At 39.4% G+C, this 22,203-nt stretch overlaps 1 protein-coding gene across 9 annotated transcripts in view; it reads left to right on the top strand.

The window, feature by feature from the left end:
* Positions 1-22,060, top strand: part of ANKRD44 (ankyrin repeat domain 44) — a 131,160-nt gene extending 109,100 nt beyond the window's left edge. For 6 of the 9 annotated variants that reach the window (XM_063162455.1, XM_063162458.1, XM_063162456.1 and 3 more), the window contains 12 exons: positions 1,701-1,772; positions 3,172-3,373; positions 7,147-7,225; positions 8,288-8,405; positions 9,043-9,259; positions 9,898-9,985; positions 10,820-10,903; positions 12,109-12,254; positions 13,068-13,150; positions 14,289-14,371; positions 15,455-15,546; positions 17,718-22,060. In XM_063162455.1, the coding sequence (XP_063018525.1) occupies positions 1,701-1,772; positions 3,172-3,373; positions 7,147-7,225; positions 8,288-8,405; positions 9,043-9,259; positions 9,898-9,985; positions 10,820-10,903; positions 12,109-12,254; positions 13,068-13,150; positions 14,289-14,371; positions 15,455-15,546; positions 17,718-17,983 (1,530 nt within the window). In that variant the 3' untranslated portion in view covers positions 17,984-22,060. Of the gene's footprint in view, positions 1-1,700; positions 1,773-3,171; positions 3,374-7,146; positions 7,226-8,287; positions 8,406-9,042; positions 9,260-9,897; positions 9,986-10,819; positions 10,904-12,108; positions 12,255-13,067; positions 13,151-14,288; positions 14,372-15,454; positions 15,547-15,854; positions 15,927-17,717 lie in introns of all 9 variants that reach the window. The other 3 variants (XM_063162462.1, XM_063162464.1, XM_063162463.1) reach the window with 2 other exon arrangements.
* The last annotated feature ends 143 nt before the right edge of the window (positions 22,061-22,203 follow it).

Raw genomic sequence — 22,203 nt, forward strand, 5'->3', positions numbered from 1 at the left:
GATGATAAATATAATTAAAAATTACTAAATTATTCTGCTGTGCTGGCCTCATGGACACAGATCAAAGGCCACTATCAGGTAGGCAGGGGAACAGGCTTAGTGCTTGGCTTTGTTTAGTGGGATTTTTTTAGCTTGTTTACTCACTGGAGAAAATCAGATGCAGTTGTGTATTCATAGCTGGCTACGGCTTCATCCTGTTCACAGCTCTCTTATATAAGAGAAGAACAGTGTTTTAACTGGAGGTGGTTCCACATGGCAACACCAAATGAGTTTCTTAACTCTGCCCCAAACCTACCAAGAAACTGGTGGGAGGCTTGATTTTTTTTTTCCCTTCCTCTTAGCTGCAGGGAAGTGTTAAAATTTGCATTACCTGCTAATACACACACCTACCTGCTTATGATTTTTATCAACACATAGTCTTGACATATTGCTAGGCACAAAATATACAAGTAAATTACATTGCTGCCTAATTTTCTAGCTTTTCCATAGGATTCAGGATAAGAGATTTGTAACACCTTATGCATTATTAAGGCTAATTTTTATTGTAGACTAAGTTGTTACACCAAAAGTTCAGGCCTAGATCATTGTTTAGGAATATGGCATCATCTTGCAGCACAGGCAAAACCCCCTGTAGCCTTTTGTGGTCTCTTTGGAGAATTTTCCATGTTGTCATACCCTAAAATTGTCTAGATTGTAAAAAACCTGACATACTTGATTATTTTTCAGTCTTTGGATTAATTCCTTAGTGTCTAATAAAAACCCCAGAAACCAAACCAGCCAACCAAGTGAAAAACCTTGAAAAAGACTGAAAAATGTACTTCTAGCCTTAGAAAAATTCCAAGTCTGTTTTAGCTGACTGTCATGCTTTTATGTTTTTTATACAACCTCCCATTAGTGATTTTCTGTAAAATGTTAATTTCCAGCCCCAAAGCTTTTGGAGACTAACTCTAAGTAATTATTAAGCAAAAGGCCAAGCACATGAGAAGTGCCACTCATCAGTTGTTGAATTGTCAGTAGTATTCTTAACACTGTGCATGATTTTCTTTGCAGCCTCAGCTGGATAAGTTGTCAGGTTCATGTCCTGTTGTGGAGTGGTGCTTTTCCACAGCTCCTCCTTCTAGATGGGTAGAAATGTCCTTGGTTTTAAGCTGTAAAATGAAGAGGATTATACAAATTTGTTACTAGATATCACTGGATGCTTGTAAGAGTTCAGGGACATGTTGCATTTTGGAAGACTGTCATTGCAGGAGCAGATTGTTCTTTCAGTCAATTTGATAATTTATCAGTGATTCACAGCTCAGTTATAATTATTCCCAGTGCTAATTATGTGTCAGAATTACCCAAAACACTGTATCAGACATGGCTTGCACATGCTGTATAATCATGAAACTGAGCTTTCTCCAATGTAAATTTACTGAGGGCTCTATTCCACAAATCCATTGTTTTAAGGGCTCCTTTCTCACCCAAGCAGGCCCCAGGATTTCATGGAAACTAATTAATCAGGGTAAGGATGTTCATGACAAGCTTTTAAGCTGGTTTTATTGCTTTACCCTGTGCAGAAAAGCTTGAAAATACTTTGCAATCCTTCAATAATTACTGTGGCCAAAATGCATCTTTGCTGATTTATAGATTTATAGTCCATGAAAATTTATCCTGTCTCATGTAAAAATGTTTTAAGACTTTATTTTTTTTCTTCCCAGCTTCTGGAAAAAACCAACAATATATTTGAGGAATCTGATTCTGCAGCTACAAAAAGTCCTTTGCATTTAGCTGTAAGTACGAGATGTGTACAGCATTTGATCAGTATCTCCTAGAATAGTTCCTTAATCTCTGTCTTTGAAGCAAGTTTAACTGTGGGCTTGTTTTGAAAAAGGTGGGAAGGGATGTAACAAACCCAGGTTCTGGGCTGGAATCGTTAATTAAGTTTTAGGCAGTTGAAGCTCTTGGCTCTTCCTGACTCTAACACTTGGGTAAGAAGATGACACAGACACTGAAGTGAAATTAAATGGAAATTCACACTTGTATTTAGAACTAGGTTATAAATATGTGGCCAAAGCTTGAGCCTAGGCTTTGCTCATGGAATGAGATTCTCTGATGTTCTGGTGGAGAGGTGCAGTGCAAAAAGAATGTCTGGTACACAGCAGGGTGTGGGACGGGACCCAGCAGTGCCCTGTGAGAATGGTACAGACACTGGCACGTCACAATAGGATCCAGCAGAGGTGGCCTCAGAGATAACAGCTGTTCCCCTGTCCCAAGAGCTCAAGATTCATGATTCCTCTTCCCAGTTCCCTTGTGCACAATCACAGAATAGCTGGGGTTGATGTGGTTGACCTGGACCTCTGGAGATTGAGTCCCACCTCTGTGGTAAAAGTAGAATCAGCTAGAGCAGATATTTTCAGGGCTGTGCCCCATCACATTTTGAATGTCTTTAGGCATGGAGAGTTCACATCTTCAACTCTGATAACACTAACTATACAACTGGGTGTAAATAAAAAGGATGCTCCGAGTATGACAGTAGAGAGGAGGGCAGGCCCTACAAAGCTGATCAAAACCTTTCCAATTTCTGGCACTGTCCACTGGTTTTGCAATGCCACCCCTGTTTGTGCTGTTGGCCCCAGGGTGGCTGTAGGTCTGGAAGTGCATCTGCCTGTCCACTGTAGTTGTTCTACCAAATGATTCTGCTGGCAGGAATTCTCCATGAAATCTCAGCTGTAAACAGCAGGTCAAGTTTGTGTTTATATTTGCACAAAAATCTGGTTTGAGAATTGCTTTTGTTTAGTTGGAGACCAGCACATGTGTTGAATTCAGCACCAGTCAGGTGATAATCCATGGAGCTCTCTAGTGAATCTGGTTTTTGAAGCAAATGTTTCCCTGTCAGATACTGTAGCATGTGAAAAATGAATTGCTGATTGACCTGTGCTGGCTTGGCAAATTATTGCCTGAAATTTCCTCACTTTGGGTTGGAGCAAATCAAGAATGCTGTAATTTCTTGAGTACAGTGAAATTTGGAAAAATCCTCTCAGGCTGAAGAGAGAGTCATAAGGAATCAATAAAACAGATTTCTTTTGTGTTTAGGAAATATTCTGTGGGCTGGATTTTATTCAGAATTTATGGGAAAGGTCTTTGAAAGATGGAATTGTGTCCTTTACATGACATATTTCATCATTCTAGGCCTATAATGGTCATCATCAAGCTCTGGAGGTGCTTCTGCAGTCTCTGGTGGATCTGGATATCAAGGATGACAAGGGACGCACTGCTCTGGACTTGGCTGCGTTCAGAGGCCATGCCGAGTGTGTGGAAGCTCTCATCAGCCAGGGTGCTTCTGTCACTGTAAAGGACAATGTCACCAAAAGGACCCCCCTCCATGCCTCAGGTGAGTGGAATCTTATGCTGCCCCTGTGGTATGAACCCTCCCACACTGAAGCAGGTACATTTACTTACCTGCTGTTGCTATGCACATTTCTTCTAAAGGGAAGAACATTCTCACATGTCCTGAGGAGTGATACTTGTTTGCTGATGTTGTACATTTAAACCATTTTTCTACTGTTTCATTCATCTTTTTCTCCTCTACCCCTGTGGTTCAGTCCTCCCTCATACAGAACCCCATATTCCTGCATACCATTACTGCTCTGCCCTTACCTGCTTGCCCCTCTCTGTCACCACCTACTCCTCAGGAGGTGTGATGTTTCCCTCATGACACCTTCTCCTGCTGCTTCTTCAGCCAAATAATCAAGGGAGGAGGGAACATTTGCCTCGCTGCTTCTCCTTTGGAAGAAAGGTTGAAAAATAAATGTGGGCTCTGATTGGCAATGAAAATGTTCTGGTGTTCAAAACTTGCACCCATTTGCAGTGGCAGCACCACAGAAATTCACCCCCCTCTTTCAGGCTCCTCCTCCTCCTCCTGAGCCAGCCTGCAAACTTGCACTTGCTGGCAGCCTGCTCCTTTCCTCATGTGTGGGGTGTTAATTATGTAACATGCAAAATGAGCTGGGAAATGTAGACTTTGTCATTGATTTAAAGGTTATTATTTGACAGGTACCTGTCAGGTAAATGTGGAGAGGTGCCAAAGGGAATGTGTCTCCTGTGCTGTTCCAGGAGGGGCTCCGTGCAGGGTAGCAGTGGCCTCTAGTGGGAAGGAAAATTAATACCACGTGGATAATTCATTCAGGACCAGACTTAATGGTCTTTCTAATCTTGCTGAAATGCATATATATTCTGTAGTATCAGTTTATTCTCTGTGTGTGATCATGTTAGTGCAACCTCGAAACATGAGGTCAAATAGACTTAGCAATTTTGTCTGCAGTACTGAAGGAAATGCTCATGATAGACCCACACTGCATACTAAAAATGCTTCCTGTCTGCTTAAACTTTGCCCCAGAACTCAGCACATTTCTCCCCATGATAAATACTGATGGTTTGATTAATTGAAGTCAATATTAGTGCTACCACAAAACTAAGCTGTGGTGGTCAAGAGCTTTCCCTGTAGTTACTTCAAACATATCTTGGGATCTGATGTGAACAAGGTGTGACTTGGTCTGGAATGTCATCACCACAGCAAAGATTTGCATTTATTTAAAAATGTGGTTAGAGTGACATAAGTTTCCAGCTATCACAACTGAACTATAAAGGTACTTCGGTACTAAAGGTTCTTCAGTGAACGGTAACAAAGCCATATTTTTGTTAGCAGCTCTGACTTAAAATACTAATCTGTTGAATAAATTGAGTACATTTGTTGAATAGAAGATGTTATTTTAATACACACCTTTCTTACCTTCACATAATTTCAGATTGTGTTCCCCCCACCCCCTTTTAATTTGTTTTTGAATCACCTCCATTACTGTAGTACTGAGTACCTTCCACATGCAACAAGTGGGAAGATTCATTGCAGACTTTTCTGGTCCATTATGCCTTTTGCTTCTCAGACTAAAAAACATTCCCAGGAGTATAAATAAATTGTTCTTTAAATTTGCAGTGAAGCAAAATAAGTCAGATAGATATATCATAAAAACAAACACATATACAAAAAGTCCAACCATGAAAAAAGGCAAAAAATCCTACCCAGGAATAAAACACAAAAGGGAACATGTACCTGGAGCAGAATGGAAAGTAATGCAGAGATGGGTTGAGTATTTGAACTCCTTAGTAAAGGAAATTCACCACTGGCATGAATTGGAAAGCTTTCAAATGTGAGTTAAGTGCACTTCAGGTAAATATTCATTAAGACAATGTCTAGAACCTTCCGCTCAAAAGCTCTGTAGAGTTCTGTGGAAATGATCTCTGGAGTAAAGCTCCTGCTTTACCACCCCCTGCTCCAGGCATCCACCTGCAGGGTGCCCATTTCCACGTTCCCAGGGAAGCACTTTGGGGAGGAATGTTGGAGCAAGGCTGGTGCCACCTGCTGGGAGCTGCTGCACGTTCCGAGTCCGTGCTGCAGGTGTGCGAGGTCAGCTGGTGCCTCCTGAGAAATCCAGCACAATTCTGGCTGCATTATTCCCCGGAGTGCCAGCGTGCATTTGCACACACAGAATGAGCACTTGCTCGTGCTGCACTGGGAAGAAACAAGAAGGCAACATGTGCCCATGCCCTTAAACTTGTCTGCCCTCATTGCTCCTCATTACACCGGCACAATTGCTGAGCACTGAGCTCAGGAGGCCTCCGTGGTGGATTGGATGACAGAATTCTGCACGTTTGTGTCAGTAAAGGGATTTGTGACTTGAGAACTCACACTAATGAAGTGTTTATTTTTTTCTGACTGTCCCCATGAAGTAATAGATTTCCTCTGGGTTCATAACATGGAGAATTTCCTTTGCCCAAATGATATGATCCCTGTGTCATTTTATTACCACCAGCCTCTCCTCTGGCTAGCCTAGGGAATCCATTGCAAGTGTTCCCCTGGTGTTAGTGTTGTGGGTCTGTTGGCAAAACTAATGTTCCCTGCAGGGTCTGTAATGCTTAGCAATCACTGGGTCAGCTCCTAGGAGTTTCTGGGAGAATCTGTTCTAAAACTCATTTACCAAAATCATTTTCACACATCTTTGTGAACAAGTTATGATTTCTCTTCCTCCTGCTGGGAGAAAGAACAGACCTTTATTTCCCCACTTCAACCCAGTGAATCACCAGCCCTGCAGAACTGTTTACATGTTATCTATAGGTCATTACTTAGTGGTAAATAACTAAAAATGCCTTTTATTTTTCTGGGTGTAAATCAACTAGGATTATTTTTGGATGAGTAATTTGAATGTGATGATGTGCACCGGTTTCTCTGCCAGCATGATGTGACATAGGTGGTGTCCAAGGGTTTTGCCTCAGCCCACAGGGTGTAGGCAGTGTGAATGCATGACTTGCTGTAATAAGAACACAACATATATCCACTGAGCACAGGAGTTGTTTTTCAAAGAAGAAAATATCTGTCTCTTCATCCCATGAAAGTCTGAAGCCTTAAAGCCAGCTGACACACAGATGGGATTCAGTGTCAGGCCCTACAGAATGTAGAGACTCAAAGCTGTTTCCTAGCAGCAATGGGTTACATAAAAAAACCCAAAAAAAACCAAAACCCAAAAAACCCCCCAAAATATCCTCCCCCAGCAAAAACCCCAAACACCACTAAACCCAAATGTTTTGATAAGTCTCTTTTTGATAACATGGATAATCACAAAGGGAATTTTAGTCTCTGGTGTTACGTGCTTTTATGAATTTGACATTTGTATCATTGGTCATTCTTTATGGATTTCTATTTTTCCTAGCAGCACTGAAGTACTCACTTGTACAGTGCACATAAAATTAAGGAGCCTTGACAATGTACTTCCTACTGTGTTCCAACCCTGAGCACAGAAAGCCTTGCCTGCCTGCTCAGTCTGAGGGATTTTGAAATGCTGTCTGCTTTAGTAGAAATCTTCTCAGAAGGGAATATCACAATTTCTGTTTTACTCATTTGGGATTTTTGTATCTAAGAGAACAAGTCCTCATCTTCGTGAGGTCAAGGAAAAAGCAGCTCACCATTTCACTGGCACAAATTAAATAAAAATTGGGCGAATGTTGACCTGTTATATGGTGGAGTATTTTCCTTGTTTATAAGGGCATTTCTTATCCCTAAGCATTCCAGTGGAAGAGTATCTGAAATGAAACACAGGTTTTTTTCCTTTACAGTCATTAATGGCCATACACCTTGTTTACGGTTGTTGCTGGAGGTTGCAGACAACCCTGATGTGACAGACGCCAAAGGACAGTAAGTTTTCTTTGGGGGCTTTTTTTTTCAGCTCTGTAATTCTAATAGCATCTCATATTTCTCACAAAAAAGTACTTACTTGAAGTACTGTATTTCCTGCACTTTTCCTCATAGAATTTGGCAGAGATTATAAAGTACACATTCACTTGATGTAAGCCATGTGGAAAGGACTAATCATTAATCTTAGCCTCTGCTTCATACTTTACACAGTCTTTTATAAATCTTGTGGGCCAGATTCAATAAAAACTGAACAGGCTCCTGAGATGTTTCTATAAAGTCTTCTTCTTTCTAAAACATTGCTGTTCTAGGGTTTATTTGGTGCATTAGACTGGTGCAGTAGGACACAGTGTTTATTTGAGGTGACACATGCATCTGAAATGTTCCTACAAAAGCTTCACTGCTTCCTAAATGGCAGTTATAGAGGGAAAATAAGATATATTTTTAAAGTGAAAATGTGAATGGTTTAAGAAACTCATCTGGGGTGTCTGGAACATATAATGTTGTACATATAATGTCTGCACATTTAATTATAAATGGTATTAGTCTGCCTAGAAACAGATGGAGAATAGATCTCTTTCAGAAACAAATGAAAGATATGTTAGTCTAAATTTTAGCTTGAATTTTTCCCTCGTGTCCCTTCATCCCCCTTAAGCAAATGTGCAGCATTTGCAAAAGAAATACTTTGGGTCATTGTCATCTTGGTAACTAGCAAGGACACGAATTCACAAGACTTGGTATTGTAAAACTCTTGTGTCACTGGAGGTGACAGTAATTGTAGGTTATTAAGAGAACAGATTGTCTTGAATGGTGTTGCTCTGTAAACTGCTTTCAAGTGGGTTTGTTACTATTTCAGTCCTGGCAGTTTGTTGTTAAACATCTCAATAATTTCATACTAAAGGTTTTCACTTGGGTGTCATATATGAGCATGGGGAAAAGAAATGGGTTCATGGGTAGGAGTGGCAAGAAAGGCAGGCATTCCTGATTTCTCTGTGTAAGATAGCAGGGACAAAGAGTATCCCATTTTATAGCTCTGACTGCTCTGGTTTTCTTTTCTTTCCTTAGAACTCCATTAATGCTTGCAGTGGCATATGGGCACATTGATGCTGTTTCTTTATTACTTGAAAAAGAAGCATCTGTAGATGCAGCTGATCTCCTGGGATGCACAGCTTTACATCGAGGGGTGATTTAATTTTTATAATCCTTTATTATTTGTTTTGCTGTGACTACAACTCGCTTAGAAGTAGAGGGTTGTTTAAATCTAGAGAACACTGTAAATGATTGCAAACATGACCAAGCATAATCAATGAGATATAAAGCAAGACAGATCTGCTCTTAGTAATGCTTTGCTTTTATTTCACATTTGTGTTAATTAGTAATAATTAGACCACTTTTTTTTTTCTTTAGACACTTTGCAATAGTAGTCATTATTCTTATAACTGACCAGCTTAAGAATTCTGAAAATAATTTCTTTGAAAGAACTGGTCAGTAGTTATTTTGATTTTTCTTGGAATGGTGCAAGTAAGTCCTGTAAGTTTTTCCTAGGCAGATCTAATCTTTTCTAGTCCAGCTTGACTAAGCTGACTTTCCTAGCTAAGTCTAGCTTCCTACCCAATGTGGGGCTGATGCAAGGAATGACATTTATGCAGAACTTTATGGTAACTGCAGAGAGCAGTTCAGCAGGTGAGCAAAGGGGCTCTCATCTCTGCCTGCTGAATCCCATCCACACATTTCATGTTCATGGGTGTCAATCACATTCCGTATTTCCGGGGCAAGAATCTGTGTTACATCGACCTCTGTACTCCTTTCTTTGTTACCAGATCATGACTGGGCATGAAGAATGTGTTCAGATGCTGTTAGAGAAAGAAGTCTCTATTTTGTGTAAGGATGCCAGAGGCAGGACCCCTCTGCACTTTGCAGCAGCTCGGGGTCACGCCACGTGGCTGAGCGAGTTACTGCAGGTGGCACTGGCCGAGGAGGACTGCAGCCTCAAGGACAACCAGGGCTACACACCCCTGCACTGGGCTTCCTACAATGGTGAGGCTCTGCTGGGGCTGCTGCCCGGCTCAGCTTGGGGACATCTGGTGGAGGAGCTTGAAATGAAGAAGCAAATTTAACCTGTGTGCTGCCTGCATTAGCATTTGCTGTGTGCACCCTTCAGTTTGTAGCTCCCAGGGACTTTGAGGCTCTTCTGCTCCAAGTCACAAGAAGCCAGGATGAAATACTGGTTTTATTCATGTCCATGCTGAAATTGATTTCTCTATGACCAGGAATGCTTCTTTGAGCTCTTGGTGCAAGAGACCATGTGAATAGATGGATATTCTGAACTGAACCGATTATTCTAAAATGGATAATCTGAACTTGTTGCTTGATATAAGGATAAAGCTTCTCAGCATTGACATTTAAGCTTTGGATGTAATGCAACATACACGACATCACATTAAAAAGAGCTTTTTTGCTTTCCCTTTTTCTTAATAAATGCTAATATTAGCCCAGACCTCTCTTGCTGCTGCCATAAAATTTTAAAACCCTCTGATTTATGATGTAAGAGCTTATATACACATCATGTTCAATTTTGATCTTAAAAGTTTTAGATTCCAACCTGTGTAAGCCTAATATGAATTAAGTGAACTACCTGCTTTGTGCAACACTGTGAAATATCTGCTCTCTCACAGGTCATGAAAACTGCATAGAGGTACTATTGGAACAAAAACTTTTCCACAAGTTCTATGGTAATAGCTTCTCTCCATTGCACTGTGCTGTGTAAGTAGAAATCTCCAGGAACAACTGAGTGTTGCTTTAGGATATGTCTGCAGAAAGTAGCAGTATGAGAATAAAGCAAGCTTTTTTTTGGAAATTATTTGCATGAGCAAATGATTTTAAAGCTGATCATTTGAAATAAAATTCTTTGTGGCTGAAACATACTATTTTAAATCAGAATTTCTAGTAATTAGCTTTGGAAAAAAATCAGTATTTGTATTATTTTAAACGAGTGTGCAATTTAAGCATGTGTGCAAATTTAAAATGAAAATAGCTTTTACTCCAATATGGAAGTGTGTTACCTATACTGTGTGTCTACTACTGTTACTAAATGCTGTTCATTTTCATAAAGAAATGAGACAAATTAGCAAAACTCAGAAAAAGTATTAATTGAACATATCCATCAAATCAAAGAACTAAATGTATGAGTTGGAAGAGATGTGGGTTTCAGTACCTTAAACATTAGAATAAATCTCTCTTTATGTAAGTGTCTATGAGTGCTTTCCAGGCCCAGGGGTGTTTGACATACAGGCTAAGGATTTTAAGATATTAAGGGTTTAATCCTAGCTTTGTTCTGGACTTGGAAATTACCTTGGTGCATAGTGAATTAAAGATCAGCTTTGCTTTAAAGACTGAAATCCATCGTAGCAGATGCAGTTTGGTTTAAAGAGAAATTATGAATATGCAGAAGTGTGACTAAAAGCATTAAGACAAAGGCATATTAGGGTAACTTAGAAATAACCACTAAGAAATATTAATGGGAAATCAAGTAAACCAATATTGGAAAGTGAAAAAATACGTAGACATGGCCTTTTAAAAATGTATTTTCTTTGGCAGAATCAATGATCATGAAAACTGTGCATCACTACTCATCGGAGCCATCGACGCCAGCATTGTCAACTGTGAGGATGACAAAGGAAGGTAATTGTTCCTTGGACAGATTGCATCTCACGACTCCATTTAGTAATTTTCATAGTTCTTTCTCAGCCTCTGGCACTAATCCTTAAGATTTGTCATGCTGACTCTTTCAGACAGCAGTTTACACCACAGCACAGCTAAAAGGTGTCTCACTTGAAGCAAGAATATGAAGTATTCAATGTCAGAGTACATATGAAAAAATGTAAAAGTAATAGCATTTTGTTTGTTTAGAACATCTATGGCTATAGGCTGTTTGCTGGACCTGTTTTCTTTGTTAAATGTTTAAACACATTTATCTTTGCTAAATGGAGTGATACTAAGTACATACAGAAAAGTATTTCTTTAATAGTTTTCATGTTATGTTGGCATTCTCCAAGCACACAACTGAGAATATCTACCCAGCAAAATAGAACTATTACAGCAAGAGATGGGCATTCAGCCCAATCCTTCATTAGTCAAATTGAGAATCTCCTCACCATATATGTATATATTTAATTAAAAATGCTGAAATTCTAAAAAGTGAACACATATTGTTTTCTTTTATTAAAACAAATTTAATACCCTCAGTAACAGTGATTACATAATTTTGTGAGGGTAAGAGCACCTCACCTTTGCTGATATGCAAAACAGAAGCAGCACTGAGCTGGGCTGTGTATGAACTATCTTTCCTCTCTAGTAGTCACCCTTCTGACCCAAAATGCCAAAGAGCCACAGGGAATGAATTCCAATGTCTATGTCTTGTAGAAACTGATAACCTTCAAAGTGGATTAAATTCCTTCTGCCTTTTTATAGTACTGCAGTTACTTGTGGCTTGTTGCTGCAGTATCTTTGACTACAATTCAAAATATTTAATTTTTAAAATAATGGATCTGTTCTTTTCTGATAGTTCTTCCCAACTGAGGCTTGCTTAAAAAAAAGGTAAAATCAGATCAATAGGGGTGAGGGATTGTACTGCTTTTCATGTCACACAATATGCTCTATTAAAATAAATAGGCTGAGATTCTTCACAGTGTCATATCTCCATACTATCATATCCACCTTTGGAGACTGGCAATATTATTTAACTTACTTCAGCTGCTGCTACTACAACCTCCTTATCAAATTCGAGTTATCACCGTAGGGAAAAGCCCTAAAACCTCTTGCTCGTGGAGGTTTTTGGGGAGCTGGGGCTGCTGCCCCTCTGTAGCTGTGTGGCTGTTGCTCCCCAGGACTCCCCTGCACGCCGCAGCCTTTGCTGACCACGTGGAGTGCCTGCAGCTGCTGCTGAGCCACAGCGCGCGGGTGAACGCGGCCGATGGCGCGGGCAGGACGCCGCTCATGATGGCAGCGCACGGCGGGCACCTGGGCGCCGTCGGTGAGTGACTGCTGCCCTGGCCCTGCCCCTGCCCTGCGCCTCTGCCCCACAGGGGAGCCCTGGCAAAACTCAGCAAGGAAAATAGATTGGGTGCATAACATCCTTCTGCGGGAAGATAGCTTTTCATCCGTTAAAAATACTACTTCTCTGCAGCCTTGGCGAACATTTGCTATAACAATTTTGAGTCTTTCTTCCTCCCAAGAGCACGAGGGCAGTAGTAATTCTGTTCTCCTTTACTTCCTTGATTTTGAGGAGCAGTAAAGCTGCATGTATGGAAAAGGTTATGTAAGCTTTTCCATCCTGTTTTATAGGAAGCCCCATTCTTGAAAAGGCAGCTATCAGCAGCTGCTTTTTCCAGGCTAGACTATGTGCCACAGGCACACTGACTGGGGGCCTTATGGGCTTTGCAGAACTCCCTTTTCTCTGGCTTCAACAGCACAGCTGCACCCCAAGTTCTTTATATCCCCTTAGTCCTCTCAAAGCAGGATTTACAGTCGATCTGAGGCAGAGGTGATTCAGGCTCAAACTGCTGATCTGCAAATAGGGAAGTTCATAAATAAGTTAAGATCGATATATGTATGACAGTTTGGGGCACCACAAACAAGCTGTTAGCTCTGCATTTGCTTGCTGATTAACTGCACTAGATTAGTCTGTTCTCATTCACTAATTTCATTATTATAAGGCTTACATCATATAAAGACTTAATTAATTAGCCTCTATGCACATGTATACTGAAATAGTAATTTTTTCCTCTCTTTTGACATGTTCATGTGCCCATTGGGTTTGTTCACTGACTCCTACTCTATACCTCAGACTTTTTGGTGAACATTGCCAAGGCTGACCTGACATTAAAAGATAAGGAGTTGAATACATCTTTGCACTTGGCTAGCAGTAAAGTAAGTCAAACACCTCTCTGTGCTTTTATTCTCATCAGTCCATATGAATGTATGTATGTGTTTATGCTCCCAAGTTTTTTTCTGCAGTGGAAATGTGGTGGTCACAGTTGTGGTGAGGAAGAGAAAGTTGTTCCAAGCTTTTTCTCTTGTCTGTTTCAAAGTACTGTACATTGAGAAATAGGGATGGCTCTTATGACAGCTGAAACATAAGTAAGTGACACTAAGAGAAGTAAAGGAAACCCTTTAAGGTTTTACCAGATAATCTCACTGTAAAACAGCCTAACAGGTTCAATAATAAAGAAAAATAAAATTATTGTTTATTTATATCCAATTCCTGTGAAAGGAGACCAAAATTTTCCCCTAACAAAGCAGGAGTAAAACCAGAGGTATTGATTAGATGGATGATGGTGTCTCTTCCTAAGCCTTCTTCCTCTTAATTCCAATTTCTACTGCTATTTCTGCAAGAAAATATGCACAGAGGATTCCCTTTCCTTTTGCTCCTACCCACAGATTGGATTCCAATGTGATCATATTACTCCAGTTTCTGCAGACACATGAGCCTTGCTGAATTCTCAAGGTCCTTCAGGCAGCTCTTCCCCTGCCAGGACTGTAGGCTCAGCACAACTTGCGGTGCAGAAACAGGATCAGAAATAAGGCCTGCATCTGTATTATTCCCAAAGTTCCTTTGTTAGAGCTCTCTGACACTGAAGAGGTTTTCTAGCAGCTTATTAATAATACAGAAAGGCATTTAAAGACCCACAGAGTGTGGTGTTCGTTTCTGAGATGAAAGCATTCTCTGTCACTGTGCAGTTCTGATAAATCATCCACTGAATGTTCACTCAAGAGAAAACAGCATTCTCTGAAAGCTGAGGAAGTGAATTCATATTTCATGAATGCAGGGTTGAAAGACAGGTGAATGTCTACATTTCTAAATGTGCTAAAACATCCCAGCAGTAGTGGTTCACAAATGGTATTTTAAGATTCGCTTAGTTCACCTTCTACACAGGCTTACTGAGCAGCATCTTTTGTATTTCAAGTTGAGTTATTAAATTTCACTTTTATTATGTAACATTTCTTTTTGCCTCAATTTCAAACTCCTCAGCAAATTAACACTTTTGGTTTTTTTCCCTGACTACAGGGTCATGAAAAATGTGCCTTGTTAATACTTGACAAGATCCAAGAACAGAGCCTTATTAATGCAAAAAATAATGCATTGCAGACGTAAGTATAGCCTGATCCTCTCAAGTTCAGCTGATTTATCAGAATATTCCAGTTTACCATTTCAAATTCATGTCTCAGATTACTTAATAGAACAGTAAAGTTAATTTTTGATTTTTTTTGAATGCTTTCCCTTGAATAAGACCCAAATTGTATCGCACTCTCACTTTTAATTTTGATTCTGTTTGTGCCATTTCTATGCATGATCTGGTTGAAAAATTATACAAGGTTATTTATTTAAAGATTATATCAAAATGTCTATTAATCATGTGAACGTGTAAGTATATATCTGGCATTTTCTAGTGAACTTCACCCTAAATTTAAAAAATTTATTTAGACTTACTTAGGCTTAAGGTGGTACATTTAGTTCTCTGAAGGTTTTTTAGGTGATATTTTATGTGCAACTTCTCTCCATATTATCAGCTGCAACTGGTTATTGGCATGGGGGAACCCCACCACAGGAGATTCAACCATGAGTTCAGGTGGCAGATCACCTAGAGCTTGCAGAAGAATTTATTCCATCTTAGCCCTGTTTTCCCCTTCTTCCAACTTGAAAATGTTTTTCCTGTCCTGCTAGCTGTCCCCAAACCAGAGCATTGGGTGTTGGGCCAGGAAAGGAGCAAACCAATGGCTATTTTTAATTTCCAGCTGTTCTGCAGTAGCAGAGATTAGCAATTGAGTATTCAAGGATAAAAAGGCAATACAATGATAGTGAACAGCCTGTAGCAGCCAGAATTAAGGACAGAACACAGGCGTTTCTCAGCCTTGGATTCCTTTTCCTTTTAAACATCAATTATGTGCTGCAAACAGTGCAAAAATGAGAAAGATTTTTAAATAAAGTCTTTAGGCTGGAAAGTATTAAGCCATCTTTGTGTGCTTGCACAAAAGAAATCTTGTTTTATAGATGTGGAACATGTCAATTATTTCAAAGGCTGCAATAAAATTCAGTGCCTATGATACAATTGTAATGATCCAAGGAAGGAAACCATTCTCTTTCACATGCTCAGTATGCTTTAAGCATTGCCTAACTTTGTGTGGAAAATCTGTTGTAAACTAAAGTTGAATTTAGTTGTTCTGTTTTTGTAGACCTCTTCATATTGCTGCACGAAATGGCCTAAAGATGGTGGTTGAAGAGCTGCTGGCCAAAGGGGCCTGTGTCCTGGCAGTAGATGAAAATGGTAAGTAAATGATACACTTTGACAGTCTTCAGTAGGAGCCAGCAGGTAATTTTACAACAGACTGAAGCAATAGACTTAAAAGGTGATGATAGACTTCATTGATGCTTTTATCCTTCCAAGAACAGACAATGAGTTGTGTGAGTACCTATTAAAAAAAAGAAAATGAAAAGATACTCTTTCTTTAGTATAAGAATCTACTTTAAACATCACAGTGGTCCCTTTTACTGTTCATTTTGCATGTACTGTCAACAGCTAGTCTTTTTTAATGCCTGAGTGCAGTGGTAACTTGAATTTCCTAAACATGCAAGTGGCACCGGATAATTCTGACGCCTTGCAGAAGAATTAAGGAATTTGCATTCAATCAGCGCATGTTTTAATGGGTAGGAAGAAAACCATCAACATGTGTTTGAGTGTGTCCCAGCTCATTCTGAGATCAAACCTTGTGCTTGCAAATTATCTGACCAAGATGCAATTAAATTACTGTTGTCTCATAAAAATACATAATTGGTTACAAATTAAATAATTGTATTTCAGGCTTCAGTGAAGCCCTTCCCTAAAAATTATAAGGAACCATAGAATGATGTGATTCTACAATTACAGTTTTTAAAAATATCTTCCTGAAATCAGTTGTATTTTCTTACAATAGTAACTTCATGGCATTAATGTAAGAAACTGGTACCTCCATCTTTCCATATCTATAAAGTAACACTAAATAAAGTAACTACTCACCCGTCACTGCAAGACATTTGAGATCTGAGGATGAAAAGAACTGATTGGTATTTACTATAAGCCAAATGCTACTTAGCTATACTTGCATGAATGAGTTCCACAGAAGTCATCTGACCCTAACCTCACTTCAGAGATAGGTGACAGAAAAATGAACCAGACTATTTTCTAACCACAGATTTTATCCTTAAAACAGTACATACAAATCCAGCTAATTTGTATGTAACAAATGACAATCATATTTAAATTTTATACACATTTAGTTTTTCTAGGAACAGCATACACATTTTAAAAGAGATATGTTCAAGTAAAACCTTAGCACATTCAAAGAATATTAACACTTGGAACACATGGAAGAGGAAATGCACTGACTGCAATCAGTGCTTAAATTGTGGGTATTTTGCAACAAAACTGTATTCACTTTTTGCTTACCAAGTTCATGTGTGCTGCAGATCTTGGCTTCCTCGAGGCAGTAGGTACCAGAAGTGGCCACTGCCTCACATTACTATTGCTGCAGTGCTGAAGATTTAACCATCTGCCAAAGAATTTTTCAGCTCTTAGCATAAAAGGAGGATTTCTTGGAAAGGGCTGGAGTTCTGCACAGCAGCATGTAAAATGTACAGACAGTAAGTGTAATGAGCACACTGCCTTCCAGGGCTCATGTACATGAAGAGCTGCTTTAGGGCAGTGCTTGGACAGGACCCAAGTCAAACTGCAGTGAAGACAAGCTTCTAATAGCTCCCCAGTCCTTTGTTTGACTGACATTGGAGTCCTATTAGCTGTGTATTTGAAGTGTATGCCATGCTTGCTGAAAACAGCTAATATTCTTCTAACACAGTGTATATTTGGGTAACTAAACATCCATGTTTAGTTGGGTAACTAAACATCCATGTTTAGTTGGGTAACTAAACATCCAGTCACACCTGCTATCCATGTACCCCCTGCACTGGTCTAATTCTTTTATAATATAATTCCTAAATAAACTGCTTGCCGAGTTGAGTAGATACTCAACTGATCAATCTTTAAAATTGTTCGCTTACTAAATCAAAATTTTTTAAACTAATATCTTTCATGTTTCATGCAAGCTGTTGTTCTCAGAATGAGACTCGTTCATGCACACAGAAGCGATGCCAGTTTCTGTGCCTGTTGCTGCAGTGCCTGTGTTCTGTACTGGCCATGCTGTGTGTGCTGCAGAGCCGTGTTTAGCTGTGGTGCACCTGGCGCAGTGTTTGCTGCCTGGTTTCACACGAGCAGTGCTTGTTGTGGTCCCGGTGACTGCGGTGCCCCCAGTGTCTCTCCCAGCATGTGCCGTGAGAGTGAGTAACACGCCTGGCATGTGTAACCCCATCGTGTCCCCACGGTGTCCCTAGAGATGTCCCTGAGGAATGCCGGGTGCCCCAGGTGCCCTCAGTACTAACCATTGCCTTGTCTGCGTTTGTGCCCAGGTCATACGCCAGCCCTGGCTTGTGCTCCTAACAAAGACGTGGCTGACTGCCTGGCACTCATTTTGGCTACCATGATGCCTTTTTCTCCCTCCAGTTCAGTGACGGCTTTCAACTTCGCTTGTTTTAAAAAAGACAATTTGGGCAGGACGCACCTCTGCGATGGCTCCGCTGTGGGCACCATTAACTCTTATGATAAGCCCTTGAGTAATAACATAGGAACAGAGGATGGGTACAATGAAAATGATTCGGATTCTGAAACATTTTGACTCATTGGTATTCGAAAAATTATTGTTTCGTTTTAGCTTTAATTTTTGTCTTTTTAAACAGCTTAAATCCGACGGTTGTATTCTTAACTATTATTCTTGACAAGTAGTTATTGAAAGATTTGTAGTGCTGATGAGAATCAAGCCTTTAAATAACAAAATTAGAGGGATTTACTGGAACATATTCCTATTAGAGTTCTGCAGCTTTTCAGTTTCCTGATGTTTTCTTTAGGCCCAAAGTGCCCCTGTGGAAAGTCTCTACCTCTTATTTTAAGTAGAAAAAGAGAAAATGCCTTTTTTCTTTTTGACAGCACAAATAAACAGGGAACTGTTCGTAAAGAGTTCTTTCGTGTTTTAGCTGCACCTTTAGTGCACAATCCTATTTCCAGCATAACCTTCACAGATTCGAGCATCACCCCTTTCCTATGTTTGTCTGTTTCAAGCTTCCAGGGGCTCTGTTAATTAGATAATTTTTTTACATGAACCAAAGGTAAAGTTGTAATCTTAAAACTGCCTGTATTACTTTTCTACAGGAAATTAAACCTTTTACATTCTGCCTGTATTAAGCACTTAAACGTACGGAAGGCACTTTTTACAGTTCTTAGTTGCAGTACACAATTAGAAAAATGTAGTTGTTAACTCTGAAGGCCAAATTCTGCTCATCCCACCATATTTTCCCATGAACATCACTTCTGTAAAATGCTGATCACTTGGCCCTTATTTTTGTTCAATTCAGCACAAATGTTTATTTGCACTACAGAATTAGGGTCATTGGATGTTTCTGTCACCTGAGCCATTAATCATGAATCCAGTACCAGTAAAAAAAGGGGAGAGCGGGAGAAATCATGTGTAGACAAAGGTGTATGTAAAAGTTTCTAATGATTTGCCAACTTAAATGGCGCTTTTTTCCTTTTCTATGGTTAAATAATTTATTTTTACTGTTAACAGTATTGAATTTTAAAATACTTTTGCCAGTGTTTGGATTAACAGAGCAAAGGTAAAGCAATGAAAGCGTATCACCAAAAGTTGAAATACCAAACACCAGAAACATAGCAGTGTACCGTGTAGGGGACCAGAGACAGATGCTAAAAAAGCCTTTTGTCACCAGCTTTTAAAGCAGTGTCAACTTTGTGAATATGTTTACTCCTTCTGCCAAAGTTTCTAGGTCAAATGGACCCCGACCCTCCTCTGCAACAGATGTACAAAAGGAAGAATGAGACTTTGTAAACAAAAACAAAAACACAAACAAAAAACTATCATGAACTAACCAGCCGTACCAAGAGGACCAAAATGCTTCAGTAATTCAGTTGAAGACTTTGCTACTTTTATTTTTTTGTTCAAATGTGAGTGACATAATGAAGTAGTTTTTTCTAAATGATAAAAATATAAACTTTTGAGGTAAAATAGTCTTGGGTGAATTTTACATTTTATGATACCGGTTTCAAGTTGACATTTTTAAATGATGATGTGTTGACCACAGGTGGGTTTTTTCCCCAGACTTTAGAATATGTTCATATACTTTTAATGTAAATGTGTTTCTATTTATTTGAGATGAAACAAATGCCCAGGAAAAATCACTATGGCTTGTTCTTCTAGTTAGCATTCATGCATACTGAAATGAAATGTGAATCTGGCGAGACTGAGGGCCTGAGGAGCAAGAAGGAAGGGTGGATGCACACCAGGAGAGTGCCCATCTTGTATGGAATGCAAAGGTCCACTGGCTGTGTTGGGAAAAAGCAGAAAGCAAAACACTTTCCTTTGTTTAAGAGTTTGAGGATGCAGCCCCTTGCCAGACAGGTGAGAAAACCCACACAGCTGTGGCAGAGCATGGAGTCAGGTGTTCTGTTCCTGTCATTCACACTCAGCTTGTCTCAGGCCTGTGTCTGTGCTGGGAGGGTGAGATCAGCTTCCTCGGTGCTCACTTTTGGCAGAGTAAAGGAAAAGTAAGGATTTGAGTTTTAGTTGCAGTTTTTGGCCCTGTTCTGATGGATTGTTGAAAATCTATTGGCAGATTTCAGTCCTTTAATTAGGAAAAAAAATTAAATATTAATTTTATTTTGCCTTACTAAAATTGAGTATTTTTTCCTTGATCGTTAGCAATCTTCCAAAGTTTACAACAACAAAAAAAAACCTTTTCTCTCTACTCTGTAGTTCCTAAAGTAGAATGACAGAGAATCTGCAACCTCGCTTTTCTCCTCAGAAATAGCACCAAAAAATATTTTAATTGGTTTTTCTCATCATTTTTGCTTTTAAAAGTTGCAGAATAGCAATAACCACCTTACTTAAAACACTGAAAATAAGAGGAGAGAGCAGTTGTTAGAATTTTCAGTGGTGCCTGTTCCAAAATGAATAGTAATCCCAACTTTTGGGGTTTTTTTTATATAGAAGGATGGCATTGAAAACAAACATATGGGAAATAGCTGCCACCTGTCTAACAGCAGAATCAGCATTTTAATCTTATTTTAAGCAGAAATGTAGGCAGGTTCCTTGGCAGGATTACTTGTAAGTCTCACCCTGAAATACAGAAAATTACGTTATTCTACATGACAGTGCTTCATTAAGAGAAAACCAGCCCTCTTTATGAAAAGTTGTTATATTATTTGAAGCAGCCATTTAAAAAGTCTCACTATTTTCACCTGCTGCCCATACAGTTACCAAAACCTTTTTCTAATTGCAATATCTGGTAACACTGGTAATTGTGGAGTGCAACAGCTGCTGCATCTCAGAAGCAGAGGTGATTTATTTCTGAGTCACGCTGGTCCTTCCAGGAGCCAAATCCCACCTTTAGCCATGAAACCCCACAATGCTGCCAGGATGCAGCCTTCCAAAAAGCACAGGAATGTAGGCTGTGCTCACCTCCAGGGCGCTGCACAGGTCGTGTTTGAGGGCGCTGGATTTAGCAGGAAAACTGCCACAAGCAAGACACTGAGAAGTGCTCAGTGTTGGCCTCTCCCACATCTCACGTGAGTTACCAGAATCCCTTTTTTTTTGTATGCTAGCACATCAATCTGTAATTTATCACATGTAGAAATCAATGTGTAGTTTAGGGCAGGTATATAAGCATGCGAGTAATGTTACTCTTGTAAATAATCTCCTTGCCTTTCTGTGTACTCCTTACAAGAGTAATCCTACAGAATCGTTGCACTTAACCCCGGATCCTGCAGCTGACACACGTGGGCAGCTTCTGTGTGTGCACCCAGCAGAGGGCACCTGGGCAGGGGCAGCTCCGTGCCCGGGTGTGCTGGCAGGATCGTTTCATCCTGTATTGTAACCACAGCTGCAGGTGGAATCCAGAGCAGGGTGGGCTCCCAGGTCTCTCTCATAAATACTGAGTTACAACCTCCGGACTGCCTGAAATAGCTGTGAAATAGCTCAGGGGATTTCTGTTCATCGCTACTAAAAGGGCACCATAATGTGTTTGGTACTTTTATGCAGTCAACAACTGCCAGGTTATTGAATTAGAGCAAACACATGAAATGAATTGTTTATCCATTGTACTGTTGAGAAACTTGGTTATGTATTTGAGGATGATTTAAAAAAAAAAATTGTGATTTTTATTCTTAGTCATGTAAGAAATATTAGAGTGCCTTTTTATATTTGTGTATAATGGAAATGTTTTGTGAAACTTGTCTTTTTTTTTTTCATTTGAGTGTTATAAAAGCAATATATTACCAGTAAATTTTCATTTCAGACCTTCTTTGAATGTATAAAGTGTTTCTTCTTTTCATATGTTCTACCTGCATTGAAATGAAAATTAATATGCTAAATTTCTATAGGAATAATGTATAATTTTCGCAGTGCTGAAAATGCTTTCTTATTACACAAAAAGTAAACTTAGGTCAGTGTTATAGGAAAGGGCGTTTTAAACTAGTGACAATCTTGAGTGTGTGTATAAAATGTAATTTTATGCATTTCTTATGCAGTGATCTACATATTAAAGCCAATATCTTATGTTTTGTAGGTTTTGTCTTATATTTTATGCTTTAGCATGTGCAATATATCTTTACAAACCATGGTGATACGCATCTGGTGCCAGTGTTATATTTTGCATAACATTTGTAATAAACTATATAAAACATTGTTTGATGGTTTCGGTGGGGTTTTGTCGGTATTGTTTGCTTTTGTAAATTGAAGTTTAAGGACTTGGGTAAATGTCACATATGAAATGAGGAAAAAAAAAACTTAATTCATTCAATGACTTGGAATTCAACCTGAATCTTCTC

Source organism: Melospiza melodia, chromosome 8 (genome assembly GCF_035770615.1).
Source record: "Melospiza melodia melodia isolate bMelMel2 chromosome 8, bMelMel2.pri, whole genome shotgun sequence".
Taxonomy (NCBI): domain Eukaryota; kingdom Metazoa; phylum Chordata; class Aves; order Passeriformes; family Passerellidae; genus Melospiza; species Melospiza melodia.